The sequence below is a fragment of the Hemitrygon akajei genome, chromosome 7 (assembly GCF_048418815.1).
Source record: "Hemitrygon akajei chromosome 7, sHemAka1.3, whole genome shotgun sequence".
NCBI lineage: Eukaryota > Metazoa > Chordata > Chondrichthyes > Myliobatiformes > Dasyatidae > Hemitrygon > Hemitrygon akajei.
The window spans coordinates 27,737,741-27,755,993 of NC_133130.1; the positions used below are offsets into that span (position 1 = coordinate 27,737,741).

General features: G+C 44.9%; 1 protein-coding gene across 1 annotated transcript in view; it reads right to left on the reverse strand.

Annotated features, from left to right (window-relative positions):
- prkd3 (protein kinase D3) overlaps positions 1-18,253 on the reverse strand; it is a 363,813-nt gene that overhangs the window by 109,331 nt on the left and 236,229 nt on the right. Inside the window, exon 6 of the mRNA XM_073050552.1 lies at positions 17,382-17,533. Within this exon, the coding sequence (XP_072906653.1) occupies positions 17,382-17,533 (152 nt within the window). The remainder of the gene's footprint in view (positions 1-17,381; positions 17,534-18,253) is intronic.

The following is an 18,253-nucleotide window of genomic DNA, read 5'->3' on the forward strand; positions in this document are numbered from 1 at the left end:
CGTATGTACCTCCGCATGTTGTTCCGCCGTCAGACCTTTGCAGTCGCAAGTTCGCACGAGTGTCTGTAGGGCTCGGAGAAATGCAGCGCTCGTCTTGTCGGGTCGCTGCCGCCGCGTCGCTAAGCAATGTCTTGCGTAGACGGTGTTCACCGGCCGCAGGTACTATCTTTTGAGGGCGTCCAGTGCCTCTTGGTAGGTCGGCAGGTCCCTGATAAGTGAATAAACTTTCGGGGTGACCCGCGAGAGGAGAATTCTGTGCATAATAGCGGGCTCAGTCGCACGAACCTCCTCCAAGTATGATTGGAAGCATGCAAGCCAGAGTTCAAAGGCAAGAGCTGCTTCTGAGTTTTGAGGGTCCAAGTCTAATTTTTCCGGATGTAAAATACTTTCCATGTTTTAAAACTTCCAGTCAATAAAATTGATGCACCATCAATAATTCTCTGAGACGTGAGGCGAGATATCGGCTTTTATTGACTGGAAGAAAGAACAAGCAGCAATTGACCACCCTGCGACATCCTGGAGACTGAGAGGCAGGGCTCAGGCTCCAATCGCCTTTATACCGGGGTCTGTGGGAGGAGCCACAGGAGCAGTCAGCAGGGGGGGCGTGTCCAGACAGGTATATGTAGTTCACCACAATGGCCTTGCTGTCATTGAGTCAGATGTCATTGTTATGGCTGTACTCATCAGATTTTTAATCTCCCTCCTTTATGCTGATTCATCACCACCTTTGATTCGCCAACAACAGTGTTGTCATCAGCAAACCTGAATACGGCATTACAGGTGTGCTCAGCCACTCAGTCTGAACGGTAAAGCGAGTAGAGCAGGGGACTAAGCACACAGTATTGTGGTGCACCCGTGCTGATGGAGATGTTGTTGCCAACCCAAACTGACCGAGGTCTGCAAGTGACCAATTGCACAAAATCGAGGATCCAATTGCACAAGGAGGCACTGAGGTCCAGGTCGTGATCCTTATTGATTCATTTTGAGGGAATGATGGTGTTGAACAAAGTTGGTGAGTTGTTACTCAATGTTTCCTTTTCCCCCTCTCTCCACCAAAAAGCTATAAACTGGCCATTTTGATTGCAGCAATCCCACGTCATCACATCAGGAGATACTGAGGCCTGTATCATCAAAACTATAACTAACTGTTTCCCAACAGGACATACATTTGGAGAAATTTAAGTTTACTTCTGTTATCACTGGAATTCCATGAGAGTCAGTTAGTTGAAATAATGATTAGTTACAAATGAAACAAAACTGCATTGGAAACCTTGCTGAAAATATTTCCCAACAAGATATTCAATAATCCATCAAGCAAATTTAAACTCATCCTAATCAATGTACCAGTGACGAAAGGCATGATTGAGAGAAAGCAGGGTGTAATTCTGAGAAACTGTAATCTTTGAACTAAGCTCACAGTTCATGCATCCTAACCACGAGAAGCCTTAACTGGAAAGAAAAATGGACAGTATCCAAAATGAAAATGAACAAATTTGAAACAGTTGTGGGTTTGCTTTGCTTTGCTGGGAAGAAACCAAAGTTACAAAGAGTAAAGCCACATCCAATCATCTCATTTTCTCCACCATTATGGTTTAGTTGCCTTTCATTATCACTTGATTTCGATGCCAGCCTCAATAACTTCAAGTTCGTTCTCCAGCTTACCAAGCTGGCATATTTTCAAAGCATCCTCCTCTGGTCCATCTCTGATCTTCGCAAAGTGGCTGCAGTAATCTCCACAGCTGCATCTAATTCTGTACTATTTCTCCCTTCAGCTGCCGCTGGTATCTCCTCCTTACAACCATCTTCACTATTCCCTTGTAGATCCCTTTGAGCGTGTGAATTGGCCCTGACGGAATGCAATAGTGATCACAACCTCCTCCCAGTATAACACCTGACTCTACATACCATCACTTAATGTAGATGAACACCTTTGTCTTCTCTTAAGCATCATACATGTCTCTGCTTATATAAACCTACCGCTTGCTACAGTAGAGGAGTAGAGAATGCGACACTATTACAGCTCAAAGCATTCTGGAACTCAGACTCAATGCCGGCATTGTTCTACGTACCTCCCCATGGAACATGTGGGTCTACCCCGGGCACTCCGGTTTCCTCGCAGTCCAAAGATGTACTGGGGTAGGTTAACCGAATGGCCCATGGTTAGGTTAGGGTTAATCAATTTGTAGGGTTACAGGGGCGGTGTGTTTCAAAGAGCTGGAAGGGTTTGCTCCTCACTGAATCGTTAGATAAAAACCAATTCACTATAAATACATGGATTCTTGAACAACAGTTACCTCCTTCCAGTCTGTAATTCCACTGACTCAACATTCCCACTGCTATCCGACATCTGAACCAAATACCCCCTTCAACATTCCCACTGCTATCAGACTGAACCAAATACCCCTTCAACATTCCCACTGCTATCAGACATCTGAACCAAATACCCCCTTCAACATTCTCACTGCTGTCTGACATCTGAACCAAATACCCCCTTCAACATTCCCACTGCTATCAGACTGAACCAAATACCCCTTCAACATTCCCACTGCTCTCAGACTGAACCAAATACCCCTTCAACATTCCCACTGCTATCACTGAACCAAATACCCCTTCAACATTCCCACTGCTATCAGACATCTGAACCAAATACCCTCTTCAACATTCCCATTGCTATCAGACATCTGAACCAAATACCCCTTCAATATTCCCACTGCTATCAGACTGAACCAAATACCCCTTCAACATTCCCACTGCTACCAGACATCTGAACCAAATACCCCTTCAACATTCCCACTGCTCTCAGACTGAACCAAATACCCCTTCAACATTCCCACTGCTATCAGACATCTGAACCAAATACCCCTTCAACATTCCCACTGCTATCAGACATCTGAACCAAATACCCTCTTCAACATTCCCATTGCTATCAGACATCTGAACCAAATACCCCTTCAATATTCCCACTGCTATCAGACTGAACCAAATACCCCTTCAACATTCCCACTGCTACCAGACATCTGAACCAAATACCCCTTCAACATTCCCACTGCTCTCAGACTGCTGAACCAAATACCCCTTCAACATTCCCACTGCTACCAGACATCTGAACCAAATACCCCTTCAACATTCCCACTGCTATCAGACATCTGAACCAAATACCCCTTCAATATTCCCACTGCTATCAGACTGAACCAAATACCCCTTCAACATTCCCACTGCTACCAGACATCTGAACCAAATACCCCTTCAACATTCCCACTGCTCTCAGACTGAACCAATTACCCCTTCAACATTCCCACTGCTATCAGACTGCTGAACCAATTACCCCTTTAACTTTCCCACTGCTATCAGACTGAACCAAATACCCCTTCAACATTCCCACTGCTATCAGACTGCTGAACCAATTACCCCTTCAACATTCCCACTGCTATCAGACTGCTGAACCAATTACCCCTTCAACATTCCCACTGCTATCAGACTGAACCAATTACCCCTTCAACATTCCCACTGCTATCAGACTGCTGAACCAATTACCCCATCAACATTCCCACTGCTATCAGACATCTGAACCAATTACCCCATCAACATTCTCTTTTGAGTGGCCGCTGCCATGTTACACCATAAATGATAGGAGCAGAATTAGGCCATTCAACCCATCGAGTCTGCTGATATTCTCCAACCTTTAACTCAAACTCTTCTGTTACTGTCACTTTAGCATTTTTTTTTCTCCTTGCGTACTTTGCTCGTAACTCCATTACATGGTCACAATTCTCAACCACACTAACGTACCTGGGGATATGAATGGACAATAAACTGGACTGGTCAAAGAACACTGAGGCTGTCTACAAGAAGGGTCAGAGCCGTCTCTACTTCCTGAGGAGACTGAGGTCCTTTAACATCTGCCGGACGATGCTGAGGATGTTCTACGAGGCTGTGGTGGCCAGTGCTATCATGTTTGCTGTTGTGTGCTGGGGCAGTAGGCTGAGGGTAGCAGACACCAACAGAATCAACAAACTCATTCGTAAGGCCAGTGATGTTGTGGGGGTGGAACTGGACTCTCTGACGGTGGTGTCTGAAAAGAGGATTCAAGATTCCAGATTCAAAAACTTTACTGTCATTCTAACCGTACATCAGCTCTGCATGGCAGAATGAGACAGCGTTTCCCAGGAGCAGTGCAATCATAACATAACAAACGCAACACTAAATAATAAACATAACAATAAATAGTAAAACACAATACCCACATGTCAGTTAAAAACAAGTTATAAGTGTCTAGTGCAAAGTTAAAAGTGTCCAAAGCAGAGTCAGGTAGAGCAACTATTTAGCAGTCTGACTGCCTGTGGGAGGAAGCTGTTTAGTAGCCTTGTGGTTTTAGTTTTGATGCTCCTGTAACGTTTACTTGATGGCAGAAGAACAGTTCATGGAGAGGGTGTGAGGGGTCTTTAATGATGTACTGCGGCTTCTGGAGGCATCGACTCTGAAAGAGGTCTTGGACAGAAGGTAGGGAGACCCCAATAACCTTCTCTGCTCCCATAACCACCCTCTGCAAGGCTTTTTTGTCGGCAGCACTGCAGCTGGAGTACCAGGTTGTGATGCAAAAGGTCAGCACACTCTCAACCACTCCTCTGTAGAATGTAGTTAAGATGTTAGTGGGGAGTGATGCTTGTTTAAGCTTCCTCAAAAAGTGCAATCTCTGCTGGGCTCGTTTCACAATCCCAGTGGTGTTCCTGGACCAGGTGAGATTGTCCGAGATCTGCACCCCAAGGAACTTGATGTTTTCCACTCTCTCCACTGTGGAGCCGCTGATGCTGAGGGTGTGTGCTCAGGTTGAGACCGTCTGAAATCGACGATCATCTCCTTGGTTTTGGTGACATTAAGCATCAAGTTGTTGTCACTGCACCAGCTCTCTAGGTGTTTAACCTCCTCCCTGTACATTGTTTCATCATTTTTGCTGATGAGTCCAACCACTGTGGTATCATCAGCAAATTTAATGATCAGGTTCCCCTTGAATCTGGCTGCACAGTCATGACTCCCATCCACTCCATAATGTACTGGTTAGGCACAGGAGTACATTCAGCCAGAGATTCATTTCACCGAGATGTAACACTGAGCGTCATAGGAAGTCATTCCTACCTGTGGCCATCAAACATTACAACTCCTCCCTCAGAGTGTCAGACACCCTGTGCCAATAGGCTAGTCCTGGACTTATTTCCACTTGGCATGATTAACATTATTATTTAATTATTTATGGTTTATATTGCTATATTTCTTCACTTTTCTTGGTTGATGCAGCTGTAACGAAACCCAATTTCCCTCGGGATCAATAAAGTATGTCTGTCTGTCTGTAATCCTGTAGTTCCAAAGTTTAAACAACTTGCACATATTTAATCTTCCATTCAGATGAAGGGTCTCAGCCCCAAATGTTGGCTCCTTATTCCTTTCCATTGATGCTTTCTGACCTGCTGAACTACCCTGGCATTTTGTGTGTGTCAACCTGGATTTCTATAATCTCTTCTGTTTTTCATCTTCCATTTCAGTTTTTTGTTATAACTAGACCCACATGTGCACAAAGCCAGACTCCCACGAGACAATAAGGTGATTTTCAATTCCACTCTTCCCTCCTTACCTTCTTACTTCAGATCATCAAATACCTAGAAAACTCAAATTGCCATGAAGATTGGGAACCTCATTACCTCAAACTCCATCTAAACAGATTTCTGGAGACAAGTTAACCACAGTGAGATGGGAATTTGGGATTCGTTGAAAGCAATGTGGATCTTGGAATGCATTCAACTTTCAGTACATCAAAAAAAATCAGTTGGTAAACATAATTTCTTCCTAGAAATGCATAAAGAGCTAGGTCATGATGGGGAAATCAGATCAGCTCCCTTTTTATATATATCCAATTAAACTTATTTGCCTTTGACTTCAAAGCAAGCAAATTTGGATTGGGCTCTAAATGGACAGCTGATCTAATGATACGGTTTTCCCATCAAAAATAAATCATGCAAAAATCTCCCTACAGTTATCAAAGACAGAATCCCCAATAGGATAGATCACTTCACAGTCTGAGGAAGAAGTATATTTAATTGATCAATGGACCCAGACAATGTCAGTGTTCAATCTGGCTGAGCCAGTTTGGAAAGGTCAGGGCGTCAGGGTCAGAGGCCAGGGACGGGCTGCTCCTCAAGGTTTACTCTCCTCTGCACTGAACTGAGGCTGTGGCCTGCATTTAGCAAGCTTCTGAATCGGCAATTTCAGTTCTGGATACTATTTGCTTAAGTTTATTGTTTGTATAATCTGCTTTATTTTCTCTACACATTTGGGTGTTTGATAGTCTTGTTTTAATGAGTTCCATTGGGTTTCTTTGTTTTGTGGCTGCCTGCAAGGAGACGAATCTCAAGGTTGTATATAGTATACCATCTTTGATATTAAATCTACTTTGAACCTATTTATCTCCCAGGCAGAGTGAAATTCTATGAAGTAGCACAAGACAAATTGGCAGTAATTGTAAATATGAAACATTCTGCAGATGCTGGAAATCCAAAGCAACACACACAAAATGCTGGAGGAATTCAGCAGATCAGGCAGCGTCTATGGAAATGAAGTAAATGTTTCAGGCTGAGACCTTTCTTTGCAACTGGGGAAAAAAGGGGGAAGACACCAGAATAAAAAGGTGGTGGGGAGGGAAAAGAGGATAGCTAGCAGGTGATAGGTGAAGCTAGGTGTGTAGGAAAGATGGAGAAGGAGGAATCTGTTAGGAGAGGAGAGTGGACCAGAGGAGAAAGGGAAGGAGCAGCAACGATAGCATAACTTTGAATCAATAATACAAAATGTTAGCTGATATTCCGCAGATTTGTAAAAAGTGAGTCTTGAGTTACTGTCTCTCACTTACTTCAATGACATGCAATGTTGTATTTTCTCCTCTTCTGTCACTTTGCCATTTCCAGCTTTTGAAGGTGAGGAACTTGTGAAATGTGCCGTAAAAGGCTGAAGTCCAAATGTGGTGTGGAGGTGTTGGGGGATTAGAGAGAAAAATCACTCCTGGTGCTGCCCCCCCCCCATGAAAAAAGCCCATGCTTCCCTGTTAACACTGACATCTGTTCAATTCACCCTCTCGTCACCAGCTGGTAATAGACCCAAATCTCATCCTCATCTGTATTTGCATTTCCAATTATTTTCTACAGCACCTAGGCATTGCTGCTGCATTTACTGTTCAACCCATATTGTCGATGACCAAAATGGTTGACTTGTACTTTTCTGAGTTAAAGTTCAGCTTCATTACCATGGGACTGGAGTCAAATAGAGGCCAGACTAGGTGAGGCAAACTACATTTCCTTCGCTGAATGACACCACTGAATGAGATGGATATGACCATATCCACAGGAGACCACTACGAACACCAGTGTTTATTTTCAAGATTTTATTTAAGTGAATTTAAATTCCCTGATCTGAAGACTTATCTCTAGATTATTTATTTAGAGATCCAGTAGGGTAACAGGCCCTTCTGTCCCAACCAGTCTAATTACACCAATGTGACCAATTAACCTACTAATCCATACGTGTTTGGACTGTGGGAGGATATTGGAGCACCGGGAGGAAACCTACATGGTCACAGGGAGAATGGTCAAACTCCTTACAGCCAGTGCTGGGAATCGAACCCACGTTGCCACGGTCACAGGGAGAATGGTCAAACTCCTTACAGCCAGTGCTGGGAATCGAACCCACGTTGCCACGGTCACAGGGAGAATGGACAAACTCCTTACAGCCAGTACTGAGAATCGAACCCACGTTGCCACGGTCACAGGGAGAATGGTCAAACTCCTTACAGCCAGTGCTGGGAATCGAACCCACGTTGCCACGGTCACAGGGAGAATGGACAAGCTCCTTACAGCCAGTACTGGGAATCGAACCCACGTTGCCACGGTCACAGGGAGAATGGACAAGCTCCTTACAGCCAGTACTGGGAATCGAACCCACGTTGCCACGGTCACAGGGAGAATGGTCAAACTCCTTACAGCCAGTGCTGGGAATCAAACCCACGTTGCCACGGTCACAGGGAGAATGGACAAACTCCTTACAGCCTGTACTGGGAATCGAACCCACGTTGCCACGGTCACAGGGAGAATGGTCAAACTCCTTACAGCCAGTGCTGGGAATCAAACCCACGTTGCCACGGTCACAGGGAGAATGGTCAAACTCCTTACAGCCAGTGCTGGGAATCGAACCCACGTTGCCACGGTCACAGGGAGAATGGTCAAACTCCTTTCAGCCAGTGCTGGGAATCGAACCCACGTTGCCACGGTCACAGGGAGAATGGTCAAACTCCTTAAAGCCAGGGCTGGGAATCGAACCCACGTTGCCACGGTCACAGGGAGAATGGACAAACTCCTTACAGCCAGTGCTGGGAATCGAACCCACGTTGCCGCGGTCACACGGAGAATGGACAAACTCCTTACAGCCAGTGCTGGGAATCGAACCCACGTTGCCACGGTCACACGGAGAATGGACAAACTCCTTACAGACAGGGCTGGGAATCGAACCCACGTTGCTGGCATTGTAATAGTGTGACACTAACCACTGTGCTAGTGTACTGTCTGGTACAATACTGAATTAATCCAGTTACAGCCACAGTACTGTAATTCCTGCTACTTTTATTACAAACATTTTAGTCACCAAGGCTTCTACTCACGTTGATGTTAACCCCACATGCTCCATCACCACACTGAATCTTCCCACCTACCAACCAAAGAGGTGGTTTAAAAACTCATGAACCAATTTCTGCCGGCTGAGTGTATGCTGACCTTCCAAGCATTCTCATCCATTGCATTCCACAAGAACATAAGATATAAGAGCAGAACTAGGCCATTTGGCCCATTGAGTCTGCTCCTCCATTTCATCATGGCTGATCCATTTTCCCTCTCAGCCCCAATCTCCTGCCTTCTCCTCTTATCCCTTCATGCCCTGACTAATCAGGGATCTATCAACCTCTGCCTTCGTTATACCTAAGACTTGGCTTCCACAGCTGCCTGCGGCAACAAAATTCCACAGATTCACCACTCTGACTAAAGAAATTCCTCCTCATCTCCATTCTAAATGGACATCCCTCTACTGAGAGTCTGTCCTCTGATCTGAGACTCCTTCATCACAGGAAACACCCTCTCCACATCCATTCTATCCAGGCCTTTCAACATTCAGAAGGTTTCAATGAGGTCACCCCTCATTCTTCTGAATTCCAGTGAGTACCGGCCCAGAGCCACCAAACACTCTTCATATGACAAGCCTATCAATCCCTGAAACATTTTCATGAACCTCCTTTGAACCCTCTCCAATGTCAACATATCCTTTCTTAGATAAGGGGCCCAAATCTGCTCACAATACTCCAAGTGAGGCCTCATCAGTGTTTTATAAAGAGTCAACATTACATCTTCACACTTATTTCATTCCCATACTTATTCCCCTGTGCCCTGTTCTCCCTCATCATCTCTTTCCTAATCCACCTGTCACCCAACTACACTGTGCGTAATGTAACCTACCAGCATATTTTTGTGATGTGGGATGTAACTAGAACACTTGAATGCTGCACTACTCCACAACCTTTTACTCCTAAGATTCCTTTCTGCCTCAAATTTAATGTTTACATTTCAAAGCAAGCTTTAGGAAAAATAAATGTTAGGTAACCACTGGCGTCGTTTTCCCCGTTTATATGCATGCCCTCTGGCTGTTAGATACTAGAATCTGTCATGAAGGTTTACGTGATTAACAATGAGTGGCTCTAACAGTTAGCATAATCCAATGTTCAACAGCACTGTCCCAAATCAACCCAAATGTAGTTCAGCACTCAAAGTGTTGACATGATTGTCACTAAGTCATCCACACCACTGCCAAAGATAGCAGCACACAGAATGTAAATAATCAGGTGAGCAACACACACAAGACACTGGAGGAACTCAGCCGGCCAGGCAGCATCTGGGAAAAGGGTGCAGTTGACATTTCGGGCCAAAATCCTTCGGCAGGACTGCTGAGTTCCCCCAGCATTGTGTGTGTTGTTCAGATTTCCAGTATCAGGGGAATAATCAGGTGAATCCAGTCTTACTTGAAGAATAAAACACAATGAACAGGCTATCAGGAGAACCTTTCGTTTGAGAGGTGCTCCAAGATCCTATCTGTTTGCTCATGAAGTGTGATAAGGCACCAGTTTCATATCGCAAACAGAGGATGCCATTCCAAACCAGTGCAACATTCTTCACTACTAGTTTTGATTTTGTGCCAAATTTTCTGGAGGTCGCAAGTGCACCCATTGAACTAAATGTTCAGATGATTTAAAATGGTCTCTCTTTGAGGATGAAGTATTTCCCACGTTGGTTTTGTGCTGAAACTCTTGTCCCATAGACACTAGGAGCAAAAGCTAGAAGAACTTTGCCACGGTAGTGCAGCAGCAAACGTAACATTTTGCAGTGCCATGATCAAGACTCAAATCCTGCTGCTGTCTGTACAGAGTTCAAGGGTTGGGAGGGACATTAAATACACTCTTGACTGAATGGCCGAACAGGCTCCTTGGGTGAACCGGCCTAATTCTGCTCCTATGTTATTATGGTTTGGTATGGTAAAGCAACATGACTATTCGGCTTCAAAATTTAACCTGATTTCCCCCAACGCAACTGGCACCTCCTCACCATCCCCCACCCCCGTGCAATCCACAGCTGAAACCAAACCGATAACATAGGTGACAAAAGAACCCATAGATCTGAAACAAAAGCAGAAACACTCAGCAGATCAGAGTGCATTTTTGGAAAGGGAAAAGGAGTTCCAATGGAAGTTTCTGGTTTTATTAGTGTTGAAACTGGACGATTTGCATCAAACAAAAATCACTCTCTTTAAACTCAGCTGAAATACAGAAAATGCTGAACAGTAGGCCGGACCTCCAGGATACAATCAACCAAATCCCAGTGGGAATGCTGACAGTGAACTCAAAGGAGGTTAGTTCAGGATGAGCCGTAGGAACGTGGAAGGAACTAACAAAAGGGTTGACTCGAGAACTGCTCCCTTCTGCACCATTCACTGCAGTGTTAGAACCCAACTACTCAACCACTCAGCAGCCCAAATGATCACACTCACCCACTAACTTACTTATAATCTCTCCTCTGGTGAGAAGATAACGGCGACCTCCTGTAGACAGTTTACAAAACAAGCACTTCTTCTTTTAAATATATTTCTACTACTAATCTGTGTGTGATTGGAGCCTGTAATTTACACTTTGATTGTGCTTCTGGGCCAAAAGGGCGATCTTGTGCTTTTGAAGTCTCCGAGGGAATTCGGCTTGGTTGAGAGTGACGTTGAGAATGGAGTGTGCCTGATGGCGGAGTGCAAACACATGATCAGCTCCAATTCTCGACCAACTCACCGTTTAGAGCATCGAGCAAGACTGAAATCAACAAGGACGAGAGCAGAAGGCGAGCAGGTGTTCAGCACCATCTGCCTGCATTTGGCCTGTCTCCTTGTCGCCCTCAGCAGCTGGGGGAAGGTGTAAGAATCTTGGGTCTTGGGCAAGGTTCGACTGGTGCCGCCTGTGGTTTTGCACTCATTTTTAGAGGACTGGAGCTGATGTTATGTGTGTTTCTGGCTTTGTGGCTTCTCCCTTTTAATCGCTATTTTTGCGCAATTTTGATCGGGGCGGACTGGCTCTGCAGTCTGCAGCCGACGAAAGACACAACACTAAATTTAACTGAACTGAGCTAAACTGAACATTTCTGGACTGTTTTAATGACTCTGTGGTTTGGTGTTTAATATTCTGTCTGTTATTTGCATGTTTCTTTGCATTTTGCACACACTTTATTCTTTTTTTTTTGTACGCTGAGCGTTCGCTGTTTTCTTGAATGGGTTCCATGGCATTTTTTTGTTTCATGGCTGTCCACGCAAAGACCAATCTCAGCGATGCATACTGTGTACATACTTTAATACTAAATGCACTTTGAATCGTGCACATGTCTGCCAACTGTCTCCCCTCTCCCAATTCCCAGCTACCCAACTACACTGTGGGTAATTTATAAATGAGCAATTAACTTAACAACCTGCAAGTCTCTGAACGCAAGAGAAAATCGGAGCGCCTACTGGAGACCAAAGTGGTTACAGGGAAACTCCACAAAGACACAGTAGCAGAGTCATGACTAACTGGGGTCACTCTAAGTGCACTAACTGTTACACCACCCCATCGCAATGATGCTCCCTACCCTCAAGTGCACCAGGCTCAAGGACACCATCCTCATTACTGATGCACTGCTAGACAAAGAGTAGCTGTGCCATCACACAGGTCGAATATGATGCTCCCCGGAGGGGTTGTCTCCCGATTCTCTAAATGGAGAACGCCTGTTTGTGACTTTCTTTAACGTGGGGTGGCCGATAAGTGGGCTGCCATTGGCAGATCAGGGTTACGGACCAGTGGCATGGAATGCAAGACGGCTGGACAAGTATTGTTAAGAGATCAATGGCAGTGGGTAGCAGTTGGAAGGGATGAACTAATCTATCAGGAACAGAGGAGCTGGGGAATTTACCTTCAATTCATTACACATATCGAGATTTTGAAGTGAGTATCTGCCGTGCAAAAGCTTCCTACGTGAAAAGTGGGACATCTACTGCTCTTACTCACTCTGGTCAGTTTATGTCTGCTGACACATAGCACGTTGGAATTAATTCAGAAGATATATTGTTCGGATGAGTGATAGGACATAGTTGACTCCTAACCGTCTTTTGATACAGTCCACCAAACTCTTTGCTCCAAGAGCAACAAGGACTGGACACTGGCCTGAATGGTGGTTCCCTCTTGCTTCTCGTGCTGAAGTAAAACTAAAAGCTCATCTTTCCCCTTATCTGGTCATGAGTCAACAGTTCCGAGGTTTTTGATTAGTTCCGTTCAGCTGGCAAGGCATAACAACTTCAGATTGGAACCATCTGAAGCTGCGGCCTGGATCATTTATATTCTTCTGGATGGCTCAGATGCACACCAACTGTGTTCAGATGATAAAATTACAGAATGTCATGGACTCGCTGTGGGAAGTGAAAGTCCGCAACACTGGACTGTCAGCAGAGCCCATTCTTCCCGGGATTCCCCAGCTGTGCAATGGGGAGTCACTTCTTTGATCCTCTGTCAGGCCAGATGTCACAGGATAAGATGCCGCTGGTTTCAGCGACGGTTATGGAGCAAAGTCTCAGGAGGCAAAGAAAAGGCACAAGTCGTTTAAATATTTTAAAAATATTGTTTATGCACGTTTGCATCTTTAGTTCAGTTACCTCCATCTCAATCGTTTTTAAGTGTGTCAGAGTCATAGAGCACAAGAGCAAATTTTCAGATGACACCAAGACTAGGGGTGCAGTGGATAGTGAGGAAGGCTATCAAAGCTTGCAGTGGGATCTGGGCCAGCTGGAAAAAATGGGCTGAAGAAATGGCAGATGGAAGTTAATGTAGACAAGTGTGAGGCATCACAACTGAGGACGGACAAAGCAGGGAGAAGTGACTCAGTTAACGGTAGGGCATTGAGGAGTGCAGAAAAGCAAAGGGATCTGGAAATACAAATCCAAAATTCCTTGAAAGTGGCGTTGTGCATAGATAGGTTGTAAAGAAAGCCTTTGGCACATTGGCCTTCGTAAATCACAGCAGTGGGTGCAAGAGCTGGGGTGTTATGTTGAAGCTGTTTCAGACGTTGAGCTACAAAGGTTTGACATGAAAGGTGCACCTTGTACCTTGCACTGATCAGAATCACACGGCAACTTGCAACTGAATTTTATCCAGAAAAATTCACCTCCCACTAGCTGGCAATTCGGAATCAATTTCCTCACAACAGGAGGGATAGCAATGGGTTTGCACTGGTTAACCAGCCAACAGATGGTGAATCCAGCAGTATGTACATTTAAGATACTTAAAAATTAATTTGAAGGCGGCAAATTAAAATAAAGAACTTTACCACATTCTCTGAAAGAAATCTTACAGAGCAATTCATAATGGAATCGTGCTCTTCCTCAGACAGAAACAGAGAACCTCAGCAAAGCTGAACTGCTATCTGCTGCTGGAAATTATAGTTAGCATCAACCTCTGGTTGTCAAAGTTCTTTAACACATTAGGTCCATGCTGACTTCCTTGCCCACCCATTCTTCCCCATTTGCATTACCTTGGCTAATACCCTGTGTGTCCAAATGCCTCTTCAATATAATAACTGCATGCAATTCTACTACCTCCTCTGGTTGCCTCATCAACCACTCTTTGCTCACAAAATTTACTCCCTAGGACAGTGGTCCCCAACCATGTGCTACTGGGCCACGAGGAAATGATATGATTTGGCGATATACAATGAGTCAGCTGCACCTCTCCTCATTCCCTGTCATGCCCACTTTTGAACTTGAACGCATGCGAGGTCATCAGTCGCCTAAACACAGTGATACCCTCGCGCCAGGGATCACTGGTTGGCATCAGGTAACCGGCTGCCTCACGCGACCAGTGAGAAGTGCTGTCGCTACTGGCCTGGAGCGCGGACAGATGGGTGCCGCCTCTAAACCTGTTTAGCACACCGAATGTTCGTGGGGAACCTGGTGCTAAAATATTCACAGATGACCTAATTCGGGCTCAGGGTTTCGTAAGTAGCAGAGCAGCTACCTCGCTGCGATCTACTGAAAGTCATCCCTCAAGCCAAACTTTTGTCGGCCATTAGATCCTACCTACATACAAGGAGGGCGAGCACTCGCCCTGTCGCACTCCTCGCTCGGTCGGTCACTCTCTCCGGACTGCGACTGCTGCAGTCCCGTCACGGGGACCTTGTCCTCTCACCCCATCCATGACCAGCCGCACCTGGCCAAGGCGTCTGGCGGCGGGTGGGTGGGAGACTGGAGTTCGGGCCCGGAGGCTGTCTAATGAGGCAATGAAAACTGCTTCGGCACCTTGAGTCCAAGCACCCTGACTTAAAGACAAACCCGTTGAGTTTTCTTTGAGCGAAAAAAATGTGAGCACGCGGGACAGAAGCAAATGCTGAGAGCCATGGAAACTAAACTGCAGAACAGACTGGACATAAAGAACTCCCTTTGAGTATCGCTGTCTCCCGTCACCCCTCAATGGAACCGTCTTGTTACAGGCTCCCACTGATTCAGCGATATTGGTGTGTTGCAATGATTTTATATGTTCATACGAGGAAAATATGCGCTGTGTGTTTAATATCCAAACGTTACTTAAAATGTTATGATGCTATTGACTTATAAGTGAGTTATAAGTGACTTATCACTATATTCATGCGAGGAAAATATGTGCTATGTGTTTAATATTACATTCATTAAATTCGTTAGATAAACCCTTTTAGAAATGAAATTGAGTGTATTAGCCACTTATAAATGACTTATAGTTGACTTATCACCTATGTTCCAGTCGTGGCCCCACCCACCGTGTCAGCCAGTCCGCAAGAATATTGTCAATATTAAACTGGTCCATGGTGCAAAAAAGGTTGGTGACCCTTGCCCTAGGTCCCTTCCAAAAACTTTTTCTTCGCAGCTTAAACCCATACCCTCCATGAGAGGAAAGGAAAATGACCATCAACATCATCTCTCTATACCTCTCATCGTCTACAGGGGAAAGCAAGGCTACTTAACCAAATGTCCCCCAGAACTGAAGACCTCCAATCCAGGTAACACCTTGCTGACTAAGTGACATTATGTTTTATTAATCCATGCATTTTCCAATAACCAAATCCCCCTCTTTCACATCCTCAGCTACAAAACAAACCCAATCAATCCGGTCTACCCTTAAAAACGAAGCCCTCCAATCTAGGTAGTATCTGGAGAATCACCCATTCCAGCACCTGACTGCACACTTTAAATCACATCCCCCTGTAGTGCAGCCAGAAGTGCACACAGTTCTCTAGCTGTGATTGAACCAGTGTTTTATATAGTTGCACAACATCCCCCTGCTTTTGTACTCAATGCTACTGCTGACAAAGGCACTCAAAGCCATATTAACCACCTTATCTACTTACATTGCCACCTTCAAGAATTCTTCGTCATGTCCATCAAGGTCCCTTGATGTCTTTTTGTCTAGTCTCATTCATCCTCCCAAGGCACACTTACTAGGACTAAATTCTGTATGCCATTATACTGCCCATTTAACTCAACTCATGACTACCCTGGAGCGCGTTTGTCCACCTCACAATCAACACCACCACCAATTTCTGTGACTATCTGTGAAAATACTAATTAATCATCAGACCTAAACCGTTAATATACTGTATAAGACAAATAGTAGGAATCCCATTGCCAATCCCTGCAGTGTACTATTGGTCATGCACTTCCAATCACAAAAACCACCTTCCCATTGCTTTCCCACCTAAATTCTGTTGAACGTTATTTACAGGAGCAGTTCTAGGTTTGCCTTTCCTGCTCTGCCTTCCTGAACCCCTTCCCCTAGAGGGCGGTTTCTTCCCACGTACTTGTATACATTTTGAAGATGATTCCTCACCACCACCCACAACCAAACTCTTCACCAATCCTTGCACTCCCACTTTCACTTGACAGTAATCTGAAGTCTTCCCATTGTACAAGGGGTGGCACAGCGTTGGCGCAATTGCTTTACCGCACCAGTGAGGGGGGCTTCGATTCCTACCACAGTCGGTAAGGAGTTTGTACATTCTCCCTGTGACCGTGCAGGTTTCCTGCAGATGTTCCACTTTCCTCACACGTCCCAAAGATGTGCGGTTAGTAAGTGGTGGGCATGCTATGTTGGTGCAGGAAGCATGGCGACACTTCGGGTTGCCCCTGGCACAATCCTTGCTAATCTGATTTGATGCACCATATGTTTCAATGTATGTGTGCCAAGTTCAGGAACATTTATTACCCCTCAGCCATCAGGCTCTTGAACCAGAGGGGATAAGTTCACTCAACCCAAGAGTGAACAGTTCCCACATCCTATGGACTCACTTTCAAGGACGCTTTGTCTCATGTTTATTGCTTACTTACTTATTAGTGCTTTCTTTTCTTTCTGTATTTGCACAGTTTGTCGTCTTTTGCACATTGGTTTTTTGGTCTTGTGCGCAGTTTGTCAATTCCATTATGTTTCTTCACATTTGCTGTGGACACCCGCTAGAAAACTAATCTCAGGGTAACAAATTTACTTTGAACATTAAATAAAATTAATCTTTAAATCTTTAACTGAAATTACAGAAGGAATTGGCGGGCAGAAGGGTAAAACTCACATGAGGTAAGAATATAACGCTCCCAGATCAGCCTCATATGTTTCATGCAATGCCTGAAAGTTCCTGGTGAATTCTATTCATACCTTTTTCTCACACATCTTACTCCGCATTTGAAGCTGTTGATATTGTAAATACCACACTCCCTGCGTCAGTCAATCTTACCTCCTCTGAGACCACTCCCGTGCAGTCCACCAGTGCAGGTCTTGGAACAGAGAGGCCTGGCAGGGAAACGTTGGACAGGCGCCTTTTCCTCACGCCGCTGCAATTGTTAGGAATTTTGAAGGCACATCGTTTGTGATAATTCAGGCCACAACCTGTTCAGATTTGGGGTAGAGAAGAAATCTGGTCAGTTCATCCATGAAAAATAAAGCTCACAAATCCAGCTGCACTGATCTCAAGAAAAGAACTGCAACTCCTCAGAATTTGCTATACCGCGACAGTATATTGCTGAGGTGCCAGTGCACAGAAGATTGAGGCAGCCTGCTCAGGCACCACATATGCCAGAGTTATTCTGTCAGATCTTCCTGAACGTCGGGCGGTTTGCAGGTGCTCATGAGAGTTGAATATAGCGGGATGGGCCAAACACCAAACTGACTGGAGGCTCAATAAAAGCATTGGATTTGAGATCATCTTGGAAGCAGTCACACCCGGTTTGGAATGCGTACCAACTGCACTACAATTTCAGATATATTGATGCACAGATGGTCCAGCAGATTGCCTGGAAACTCTTCAACCATTGCATAGAAAGCATTAAAAATGAGCTGTCAGTACCATCCAAACAGATGCGCAGAGACCCTTTGTGACTAACTTCACTGCAGTCAGTTTATAAACACACTGTCATGCGCCACGCAGTCCGCTAACTGTGCACAGTTCACAGACAGAAGCTCTGTCGTACTATTAAGGTCACAGTTACAACTTCACAGGGAACTTGGAACGCTCTGAACATTTTAGCATCAGATTCTATTTCAAACCGTTCTTCACTCGGTGTCTTACACAGTGAATAATGTTCCTGTCACATTCTTGAGCATAAGGCA